Raw genomic sequence first — 12153 nt, forward strand, 5'->3', positions numbered from 1 at the left:
GCCCGGTCCGAGCCTGATTCAATCCCAAAAGCTTGAGACACAACTTTCAGACCGGGCCGAAACTTAAGTCTGAATTCAGGCTATTCAGATTTTATACATGGCTCGGCCTGTGTCCAACCCTACCATGTTCAGCTTGATTTGAGATGGAATTGGATTATGCTATAATTTATGGTACTAGAATCTAACAGTGACTCTTGACTTGAGGTTGCCACATCAACATAAAACAATCGAACGGTCAATAATGAAACATCCCCAAACTTTCAATTTTCATTACAGCACACTGCCCCTTTAAATCTTTGTGAGTGGCCGTAACCCGAAAGCCTGATGCCAAGACCCAGTCACCAAACTCAAAAAAGGAGAATGGGGTCCAAGACGGAACGCCGACGTTGCAGGCGGTGGCTCAGAGGCGGCGGCGGGCCTTTTATCCTAAGGTAGATCCTTTCGATCTCAATGACTAGATATGAGGGCCCTAATATCCTACACTTCTGGGATTACCCCCTCCTCAGGTACAAACAAGTAATGGAATCTTCTACATGTTTATTGTCAAGTTCCGTGGTTTGATTATAATAGTTTTTGTTCCTTATTTCTATTCCATTTTTTAACGATGTCTGTTGGAGGGTACTTTTCCAAGTCTTGATCAAGCATTGACTTTCTCTTGCTTCTGGAAGAGCATATTAGTCCAGCCCCTCATCAGAGACGATACTCAGAAAATCACTAGTGGGTTAGGAAATTACAATATAAATAAACATTCAATTACCAGTTGATGACTTTTCCGTGTAGCAATTGGTGGTGTGACTAGAACATCCAAATAAGAAACAGAAAAAATGGAGACGGAGGCATTGTGTGGTTTTTCTTCGTTGAATATTTCAAAGCTGACTGATTATATATGAATAAAGACATTTGTGACTTTGGGTTGCCGCACTATATTACAAAGTTTACATTATTAGCTAGCAGGCTTATTCTTCGTTTTCGTTACTGGTGATGAGCTGATTCCTGACCATTGAGCCTTCCTAGCTAGCTAATATGAATTCCTTTGTGCTACTTCAGTCCTCTTTGATTCCTTTGCTTTTGATCACTTCCTTTCTGTCGATCAATTTTCAATTGAGTGTGTGCGCCGATGATACAGTGGAATATGCCAACTGCAGCCAACTTATTACCTGCGGGAGCGTCAAAAGCAACATCTCTTACCCCTTTTGGGGAGCGAACCGACCCGAATACTGTGGCAAATCTGGGTTTGAGGTCACATGCGAAGCCAACGTCCCAGTGATCACCATGAGGAATATCAAGTTCAGAATTCTTGACATGAGCAATAGTAGTACTACTACAACAACTCCTACCGTAAAAGTTGCTAGGCAGGATTACTGGGAAGATATCTGTCCCTCGACATATGTTTCCACAACCCTCGACTTCTCTCTCTTCGCTTACTCTTCTGGGCTTCTGAACGTGTCTATTTGGTACGGATGCAATGCAACCGTAACAGTCACAGGTAATTCGTATCCCTGCAACAGTAGCATCGCTGCTTCCTATCTCACACAGACGAGAGCTATTAATGTCCCAATTGATCCAGTTACTACGGGAGCCTGTCAATATAAGGTTTTAGTTCCGGTATTTGAATCCGCTTCTGAGGCTCTGGACAACAATGCTACAGATATTGAGACTGCCATAGATGGTGGTTTTGAATTGGATGTGCTAGATGCTGATAATGGCCTTTGCACCGGTTGCTTGTCATCAGGGGGAGTTTGTGGGCAAGACACTACTGTTACCAACGAATTCAAGTGCTTTTGCCAGACTACTTCATCTTCGACAACCACATGTATTGAAAGCTCTTCACCATCTCCAACTTCAGCTCCATCAGGTATCATCAGTTTCTCCCCTTATCGATATACAGATACTAATTAACTTTTCCTAGATAAGATATACGTATAGATAAACAATTGGCCGTGAAAGTTTATGTTAGAAATCAATTCTCTATGTAGTTAAATTGATCGGATTTCAGGATAGCTAATTAGCCACTTGCTTGACATCCCAGAACCAAATTAAGATACGGATTTTGGTGATTTACATATCATGTTTTAGACCTTGAAGTTCATAATTGTTCTTGGACAAATATGCAGCAGTATTGTTCTTATTATTATTATAGGTAAGAAAATTAAGACGTTGCCAAGCCCGGCCGCTGTTGACTTGATCATCCTTGGAATATGTTTGTGTTTGTTTTATAAGCTTTTAAGCTTAGACTAGATGGTCTGGTCGATGGAGATTTAGGCAAACAGATTGAAAGGGTTTACCCACTTTTCAATTAAGGCGGCTGATTTGTTTAACAACCAATACAAACTTCGTGCTGAGTCCGCCCGCTGCGAAAGTTGACCCAAAAAATGATCTAGTTCACCATCATTTTAATTGACTAACACCATTAACTCCTAACCTCCCAATAGAACCTTCTCATCTCTAATATAAAAATAAAATTGTAAAAACTTATAAATGTTTCACTATCCTCGATCCTGACTTTTATTTGTAACCCCCCATCAGCTGAGAGATGACGAGACGACTTCAACCTTCATCTTTGATTAGGTCTTAGATCTAACCAAACCACACAGTCTCCATCTCTATCTCTAGAAATGCATCCCTATCTTCTCCTCCAGCAGCTCTTAATAATAATACTAGTATTCTTATCTGGGGTACCAAAATCCTTGGGGGCTGATGATGAGCGGTACCTCAACTGCAGCCAATCGTTTGATTGTGCGAGTATCGAGAGCATCGGTTACCCTTTCTGGGGATCAAACCGACCCGACTACTGTGGCTTCCCGGAGTTCAAGTTGAACTGCAGCGGCGACGCCCCGTCGATCTCAATCCAGGAACAAGAATTTCGAGTCCTTTCTATCAATCAGAGTCAAAGTAGTTTCACAGTTGCTAGAGCCGATTACTGGAACACCGTTTGTCCGGCGTCCCTTACCAATACCACCACCATAGATAATTCCAGTGTTCTTGAATTTGCTTCGGATGTTCAACAACTCTCGATCTTCTATTCATGCCCCCCACTTAATATTCCTCTCCCACCTCAGCTTACCAGCCAATTCAACTGCACCATAAACTCTACTACGGATTCCATCAACTACTATGTGACGAAAGATCTCGACATTTTCGGGCTCTCCAACATCAGTAGCACCTTTGGAACGTGTAGCACAACTGTCAGAGTCCGAGTTTCTCAATCGGCAGCTTCCAATTTAGCATTGAATACGTCCAAGGAAAATCTAGGCGCTGCGCTAGATTCCGGGTTTAATTTGACATGGGATGCAAGCAATACCTTGTGCAAACAATGTCAAGGCTCTGGTGGTCAATGCGGCTACAATACATCTTCATCTGAATTCACCTGTTATTGCAAGGATGGACCTAATCCCTCTGATTGTAGAGGTATGAATATTACCAAACAAACTTATTTATCTATCTTTTATTATGAATTCTTTTGGTCTATTAGCCATTTCTTAAGCAAGATTGATGATTGAGCAACACTCATATTGATCCATCGGTGATCACGTTGTGGTATACTAACATAGATATGTTAGTGTTACTGGTTTAATAACTTCACTCCCCACACCCCAAAACCCAGCGCCAGAACCCCCCTCTCCCAGCTCTTCTGTTTTTATTTATTTATTTTTGTTTTTTTTTTTTTTGAATAATTTGTTTTTGTTTTTTAGTGCTGAGAATATTTTATTTGGCCGGAAAATGACAATGTTGAATCTATATTGAACTACAGCACCGGTCAGCACCTCTACCTTGATAACGCCATATCTCATTCGGCAATGGAAGTTATTTCCTAATACATCTAAAACAAATTTCAAAACTTTACATCTTTACCATATTTTGTTCCGTTACATCTAATTTCCAAAACTTTACGTTGTTACTATATTTTGTTTCGTTACATCTAATTCAATCATATTCTATATTACCATGGCATTATGATCAAATGTTCTCTTTCTTTTTACCTCTTCAAGCTCAAGTTCTCTCTAGCCCCATTGTTTGGCTTAGCTCTTTGAGATGGCCAGAGAAAAAGAGTTGTTTTTATTTCATAAAAAAAAAAGGAGTAGTTTTAAAAATCTTATTAGGAACTAAATAGAATTATATTCTCTTGCAAAAAAAAAAAAAAAGTGACGTACTAAGAATGCATCTTTTTTTTTTCTGTAGTTTAGCAATGCACCATTTCAAAAAAAAGAAAAAGAAAAAAGTTCAGAATTTTGTTAAAACCAATAGCCAGCCTCTTTTATTTGACCACAGAATAAAGCCAGCCTTTTAATTACCAAAGTACCCATCAATTATTGAAAAGTATAATAAATTGCCCCATAACTTTTTCTTAAATTTCCGTTTAATAAGCTAAGGTGACATTTTTTTATCATATTAAATAGAAGAAAGAATGAAACTTCCACATGGGAGCACAGATTTGGTGACCAGCGTCCAAACCTTTACAAGCTGCGATATACTCACAACAGTCCAAGTCAAACATGATGGCCGCCCCCTCAGCTAACCACACCCCAAAACCTTCACATAGTCCCCAACTGTGCAACCCCTCTCTCTCTCTCTCAACTTCCCAATGCCTCAAATTTTTCTCTCTCCGTCTCCAATCTTCACCGTCTTTTCCTTCTTCTTCGTCTTCTTATGCTCCGTCAACTTCACCCTTTCTCTTTCGTCCAACTCAAACCTCCCCAACTGCACAAACACCTTCAACTGTGGCACACTCCACAACCTCACTTACCCTTTCACCGGCGGCGACCGCCCGTCCTACTGCGGCCCGCCGGAGTTCCATATCAACTGCTTAAACGACTCGCCGGAGCTGTCCATCATGTCGCTGACTTACCGAGTCCTTGCTCTCGACCAAGCTGCTCAAACGCTGAGCTTAGCCCGCACGGACCTCTGGAACGAGAACTGCACAAGTGACTTGGCTAACTCAAGTATTTCTTCCGGTTTCTTCAGCTTCAGCGACGCCGATAACGTCGACATCACCATTTTCTACGGTTGCAATTCTTCTAGTATTGTGCCCAAGCCCGAGAATTGGTTCCACTGTAATATCAATCTGACTTCTAACGACGCGTACTACTTGATCGGTCCGGTTCCTCTCGATCCAATTATGAGCACATTTAAGTGTTTTATTGGCATCACGGTGCCGATTCTCAAACTCACTGCGGCTAAGCTCGTTGCGAATCGGTCTCTGTTTAAGCAAGCGATTATGGGTGGCTTCAACGCTAACTATACTAATCCCTACCTCCGTCAGTGCAATAAGTGTCTTAATGTAAATGGGGAATGTGGGTTTGACTCTGATTCGAACCGGCCCGTTTGCATTTGTGGCGGTCGCCTGTGTGACCCAGCAGGTATCCGATACTAGCATTATAGCATTTTTCACTTTCCATGGTTAACTTATGTATGGTTCAACTAGTGACAGTTTGGAAGCCTGCCTAGTTATTAGTTTCTGCAATTTTTATTTTAGCTAGTGTTTTCAGACTGAGTCCACTTTGTTCTAGTGCTCTTTATCTGTCTTCCGTTGTGTTTCTGCAACTGACGAAAGTCAGCATAGATATAGAATTGTGCACCTTAAACCATTTTCTTATTGGCCAGAAATTAACACAGTCATAGAAGGTCTCAAGTGTAGACTGATTACATTTTACACCTGTTCTTTTTTCGTTTTTCTCCTTTTGAGGCGAAAATATGATATCAACTATCTGCTTTGCTTTGTTGACACCAGAGAGGAATAATCTTTTGTGCATTGCTTTGCTCTTACAGAGTAAATCCTTATTTTAGAATAGCACTTCATCACTTAATATAGTTATAATATCATTGCCTCTTGCATAGTGATCCTCTGTAGTCAAGAGGCCAGCTAAACATAAATCAATGGCCATTGGAATTTGTTAGAAATAATTGGAACACTGTTCTTGTAAATAAGTCATGCTTATAGTAAATGTAAGTCACCAATTGTTGATTCGTCCAAAAAAAAAAGTCACCAATTGTTGAGACTTGAGTTTCATTAATGTTGTGTGTCATATATGTGTTTCATGTAGTCTTGGCCTTTGTGGGCAGAAAAACAAGTATTTATGAAGTTCTCCAGACGATAACGTGTTCTCTTTCTTAGTGATCTGGTTGAGTGATTCCCAGATCAAACTCCTAAATCAATACTCTGTATAAACCTGCATCAAGTAGTATCAGAGAGTTTATATTGATGAACCGGAATTTATAATCTCATAGTCTCATAGTTCACAAACTGATTCCACATGTTCCTTCAATGATATGCATCTTTTTTTTTTTTTGGAAAGCCAATATCTAATATATATGCTGATACAGTTCAAAATTATTTTTATTTTTAATGTTTCACCTACGTTGATGAACTAGTTGCCAGCTTTCAACTAACAATTGTTTATCTTTTGTGGTTGTTTCAGGAAAGAATAATCAAATACCAATAGGTAACTTCATTAATAACACATTGTAATGTTTCAATGAGATGGTCATACTGAGAAGAAAATTGAGCAATATTCTATCCTATTCTCAGGTCTTGCTGTTGGAGGTGCAATCCTTTTTGGCATTTTCGTGGGATTCTACGCATATTTTGTCATCCAGCGAAAGAAGAAGAAACGTGCAGCAGAAGCTCAGAGCAAAGAGATTCCCACCCCACTTACAAGCAAAAGCACTGTTACTCCCTCGACTAATCTTTCTCAATCTCAAAGCATCCCTTCGTATCCTTCCTTTAACTCAAAATCAAGGTCTGACCTTGGAAAAGCCAGCACTTACTTTGGAGTTCAGGTCTTCAGCTATGCTGAATTAGAGGAAGCCACTGAAAATTTCAACCCTGCTAAAGAACTTGGAGATGGAGGCTTTGGCACCGTTTACTATGGTTAGAAAATACTTTATTTTGCATCTCTATCAGTTACCAATATCCGTGTGCTTTGTAAAATTTATTTTCTTATTTGTCTTCAGGTAAGCTACATGATGGCCGTGTAGTTGCAGTGAAGCGCCTTTATGAAAACAATTTCAAACGGGTGGAGCAGTTTATGAATGAGGTTGAAATCTTAACACGTCTGGAACACCAGAATCTTGTGAAACTCTATGGATGCACCTCAAGACGTAGCCGAGAACTCCTCCTTGTCTATGAATATATTTCTAATGGAACAGTGGCTGACCATCTCCATGGAAAACGAATGGAGTCTGGCTTTCTCAGTTGGCCTGTTAGACTGAGCATCGCCATAGAGACAGCTGATGCACTGGCTTTCCTTCATCGCAATGATGTGATACACCGTGATGTCAAAACCAACAATATACTTCTGGATGATGACTTTTGTGTGAAAGTTGCTGATTTTGGTCTGTCACGGTTGTTCCCCAATGATCAGACCCATGTGTCAACTGCTCCACAAGGGACGCCGGGCTATGTTGATCCCGAGTATTACCAGTGCTATCAACTCACTGACAAAAGTGATGTTTATAGCTTTGGGGTCGTCTTGATCGAGCTTATATCATCCTTACAAGCTGTTGACACCAACAGGCACCGGCATGATATAAATTTGGCCAACATGGCTATCAACAAAATTCAAAATCATTTGGTGAATGAGTTGGTTGATCCACTTCTTGGGTATGACAAGGACTATTCTGTGAGGATAATGGCAACAGCTGTTGCAGAATTGGCCTTCCGGTGTTTGCAGCAGGAGAAAGATATGAGACCAACCATGGAAGAAGTACTGGAGGGTTTAAAAGCAATCCAAAATGAAGACCTTGGTGCACAAGAAAATGGGGAGGCAGAGGCAGTGGTCCTGGATATAGGGGCTGATGAAGTTGGGCTTTTGAGGAATTTGCCTCCCCCACTCTCACCAGACTCGGTTGTCACTGATAAATTGGTTAGCAGCTCTCCCACACCTAGTTCCTTTTAGCACTTCCATCTGTTCAGATTTCCATATCCTTTACTTTCCTGTCTTAATTATGCGTGGTAATTAAGCTTGTAGTATTGTACACTAGCTGTCAAATTAGGATATTAGCGATCCAGTGGGTTTAAATTGGTCATTGTTGTTCCATATCGATATGGTTTGCTGTTTTCATTTGTTGTTCCATATCGATATGGTTTGCTGTTTTCATTTGTTGTTCATACAAGCTGACTATTCCACGCGGGCATGTATATAATGAATGAAGCTGTTAGCAGTTGGAATATCATGTTTACAAGCATTGCGGTTTTGCTTTATTTTTTTTCATTCTTTTTTATTTTATTTTTATTTTAAATATTTTCAAATCAATTTCAAGGTATAACAAATACATAGCTTTCTAGTGGAAAAGATTTTGCCCTAAAATGTCTTTCTTTTGTTCTGTATTTTTTTACCAGATTTTAAAAAGGTGGGACAGAACTATGTAATCCAAAGCATTGAAGCTGGGGAGAGCAATCACGCACGGAGCCACGGAGGTAGCTGGCGTTGGCTAAATGATATACTGAACCTTAAATGAGATATATGGTTCAACAAAATCGGTTTTGTTCTAGCCTCAAGGACAGCATTTGACATACCTTGATTTCTTAAGAACTCGACACTTGCTTAAGTGCCTAGTTCATTCAGAACTATTTCGGGCCTTTTACTTAATAGTGAATACATGTAACTATGTCTGTACAGGAAGACATTTTTGTAAAAGCGGAATTCATTCCCTTCCTACATTTGTAACTTTTACCAAATGCTTCGTATGGTTTGGGGTCGTAGATCTTGTTTTTCCTATGGTCTAAAAATTAATTCAATCTGTTGAATAGAACCTTTTATTCAATAATAAAAAGATTATAAATAATGACATCTCCCTTGACCACAACTTGGAGTTACAATTACACACAACTATAGAAAAGTAGAAAGCATTGGCTATAAGTAGTAAAATTATCATCATGACTTAACTAGGCCCAATCTTGAAGCACTGGAATAATCTTCTCGGACTACAAAATTAGCTACATAGTTGAAAATGTTATATCGCATCAGTAATTCCATAATACTAGCTGCGAACACTTCTAATGATGAGATGGTCCAAAAGAAATTAGTTTTGGAGAGGAGAAACTAACAAAAACCAAATATCATTTTGGACCTATATCTTTGGTTAATTTTACGATGACAATCATCTTCAAGCAGCAAAGATAAATAAAGCTCCAACAAGTCTAAGCTTCAATTAACCATAACCAAGTACTTGCACTACCCGAGAATGATTGAAACACAGAAAAAAACAAAACAAAACATAGAAACAAAGAAACAAATACATGCATATATTCATGAAATTAATCATATCGGAATTCTTATTAGGGGAAAGGCCACATTAAACATATACACATGCTCCAATTCATAACTAGAAAGGGCAGAGCCTGAGTACATATCTTTTGTTAAAAGATGAAGGAGGCGCCAAAGGCGTTTTGCTTCCTTGAGAAAAGGAGTTTCGGGGCTACCCATCTTAACGGAAGGAGTACATTCAGAAACCCGCTTGGCCTTCTTTCTATTATGATAAATCCGCTTTTACAGAGGTAATTAACTTACTGGACTCAGTGGACTGAAAGGAGAAGAATGAAATAGCTCGACTATAACAGGAGAGGGTATAGAGCTCGACCATCGGGAGAGGTTATGAAATAAACAAAGTGAAGGGGAAGTGAAGTGAAAAAGGTTACGAAGTAAAGGCGGAATGCCAATCCGCGGACTATGATCCATTACAAATGTGTGAATTTGTGTTGTACATTATTTGAAGTGAAATTGTTATATGTCAAGATGTTCACAGGTGGTTACTAGATAACTATCAAAGTCGATTTCAAACTAGATTGTTTAGTAATGAATTTCTTCAATCGTCCTTATTTGGTATGAAACATTAGTACTGTAGTTGACATAGAGAAACTAAGTTTTGATGACTTCGTTGATTTCGAAAGTGAAGTGATGACCAACAATATTCTTTATTGGATTAACTGTCTGTTAGTGCAATGTTTAATTGATTGGCATTTCCTAAGCACAACAACCAAAAGTCATGTTTTCATGTAATAACTTTCTACTCTTGGATCCTTAGAAGAATGGAATGCTTCAAGCTTCATGCACAACTCTCATCAATCAGGTATGTCTTGCATACATGTGCATGCTTGTAAAGTGCTTAGGACTGAACTTGCCTTTGAATCTCATTATAGGATGCGATCCTCTTTACAATCCTATTGTACTGATATGCGTTGTTTCAGATGGTTTAATCAAAAGCATTCAAACTTTCTTAAATTGGTTTATGGGCTTTTCTAAATGATGATTCTATTTTAATCCATGATTTTTAAAGGAAGTCATGAAGCCCATGTACATCAGAAACCCTAGCTCGTCCTCTCCTATATATATGTTTCTCTTAGGGTTGTTCAAGTAGTGGAACATATCAGAATATTTGGTCGTTGCCTTCTTGAGAGTTTTCTGCCTTTATCTTCAGAAAGCATTGAGCTAAGGTTTCATGTGAGAATCCCTCATAAGCTATTCCTTGTTTAGCTTTTGAAGGGTTATCAAATCCCAAGCTTTTTCTGTCAAAAAAGTTATCTGGTTTTATGCTTCATGTGTGTTGGTAGTTCATGCATGATTTGTGCCTTGAGGTGATTGACAACCGAGGTGAGAGTTGTGCCGTCTCAAGATTGACAAAGGAGAACAAGGTCACTGATTTGGAAGTAGCAAAGACAAGGAGACACCGCTGCCCACTAGATTGGTTCTAGTAGATGAGTTGTGTAAGATCTTTATGTACTTTCATATTCATATAGTAGATTGTTCACCGGCATAGTGCCCGCAGTTGTTTACCTCTTTGGAGGGTTTTACTGCGTCAACAGATCTTGTGTTATGTGTGATGATTTTACTTTGGATGGTTTGGCAAATTGAATAAATAATAACGTCATTAAAGATCTGCAGTTTCAATTAGGATTCAAGTTCTACTGCAATCCTATATTAGGATGCGAACAGGCCTGCACTACTAAGACTGATTTCTAAAGTTGTTGACATATTGATCAATTCCATTAGTTGGGAAATACATACATCCATTATGTACTTACACTGTCTGACTAGAGATTTTAGTTATCCGAAAATAAGATATGGTTGGTTTGATGAGGTGCAAATCAAGTCGCTATACAAAAGGTTATTGTTTATGAAAAATAATAGAAAATATACGATGATTACAACAAAATAAATATACAATGAAGACATCAAGAATTTTGATACCCCATTAAGATATAAAAAAACAAATCATGGAAGTAAGAACAACGTTTCTAAAGGCCGTTTGTCATCTTATTAGTCATATTTCTACTTTCCCACAATAATATGAATCAAATTCATGCACACATGTTTTAATTTTTGGCAAGATAGAAGAGGGAATATCACTCTCTACATCTGGGGTTTAGGCTTTACGTCCCTCCCTTGTATTCTGCAATTTCATTAATCAAGGTTTGAGGGCAGCCGCACCAGCCCATTTTCAAAAAAAGAAGAGGGAATATCACCGTCAACCCTAGTTTGTGGTTGTTTTTTGTTTGTTTTTTTTTTTTCTCAGAAAAGCAAAATAACAGCTAACTCCTCACTCTTATTTAAAATTTTATTAACAAAAAAAAAAAAGATACAAAAAGCAGGGGGTACTAGGCCAAAACCACTCCCATGAAACACAAAACAACATTAAAAAGTACAGAGTTAACAAAAACATAAATAGAAGAAACAAAAAACAAGGGTACTTTAACATTACAAGTGACCAAAGTAAACCGAGGAACTATGATCTTTATCATAAATTTCTGCAATAAAATCAGGGGGTGGTCATCCCACCAAGACAATCCAATGTGATTTGCTCATACCCAGCTACCATGTTTCCCTCTCAAAGGATATGTGAAATCCTGAAATTGAGTTGCTTAACAAGATGCAGGCAATTCAACCATATCACAAATAATCTCTGATGGACTAATTAGGGGAATGAAAGTAGTGAATTACCTCATTGGGTTGTTGAATATACTAAAGTTATTGTTATTATTTATTCAAAAGAATGTACTAATTAAAGTTCAAATGACTTATGCTTCTTGCTTTTCGATGGGTGTCGCCCCCTGCAACTTCGCATATATAGCTCAATATGAATATTGCATGTTGCACTTAGACCAACCCTAAAGGGGTTGGTATTGTGGTTTGAACCTTTGGTATATACTATTACTTG

The 12153-nt window shown here is 38.6% G+C and overlaps 1 protein-coding gene and 1 pseudogene across 5 annotated transcripts; both read left to right on the top strand.

Moving 5' to 3' along the window:
* The window catches only part of LOC112171215, an 81182-nt pseudogene that overhangs the window by 53739 nt on the left and 15290 nt on the right, over positions 1 to 12153 (top strand).
* On the top strand, positions 880 to 8732 carry LOC112172397 (LEAF RUST 10 DISEASE-RESISTANCE LOCUS RECEPTOR-LIKE PROTEIN KINASE-like 1.4). 5 transcript variants are annotated; one of them, XM_024309724.2, is made up of 5 exons: positions 881 to 1486; positions 1568 to 1855; positions 6417 to 6440; positions 6527 to 6868; positions 6952 to 8200. In XM_024309724.2, exons 1-5 carry the CDS (start codon positions 1024 to 1026, stop codon positions 7893 to 7895), a joined length of 2061 nt encoding a protein of 686 aa, XP_024165492.1. In that variant the 5' UTR covers positions 881 to 1023; the 3' UTR covers positions 7896 to 8200. The 5 variants fall into 5 exon arrangements, with proteins under 5 accessions (XP_024165488.1, XP_024165492.1, XP_024165489.1 ...); XM_024309721.2 differs by adding an exon at positions 8339 to 8732 and having other exon boundaries at positions 882 to 1855; positions 6952 to 7862; XM_024309720.2 differs by having other exon boundaries at positions 880 to 1855.

This window comes from Rosa chinensis, chromosome 6 (assembly GCF_002994745.2).
Source record: "Rosa chinensis cultivar Old Blush chromosome 6, RchiOBHm-V2, whole genome shotgun sequence".
NCBI lineage: Eukaryota > Viridiplantae > Streptophyta > Magnoliopsida > Rosales > Rosaceae > Rosa > Rosa chinensis.

Bases quoted from the DNA above. Each gene is read 5' to 3' on its own strand.
- LOC112172397 (XM_024309720.2), top strand. From the start codon at position 1,024: ATGAATTCCTTTGTGCTACTTCAGTCCTCTTTGATTCCTTTGCTTTTG. The intron at 1,856-6,416 runs GTATCATCAGTT...TGGTTGTTTCAG, and splicing joins TCCAACTTCAGCTCCATCAG to GAAAGAATAATCAAATACCA. The intron at 6,869-6,951 runs GTTAGAAAATAC...ATTTGTCTTCAG, and splicing joins CTTTGGCACCGTTTACTATG to GTAAGCTACATGATGGCCGT.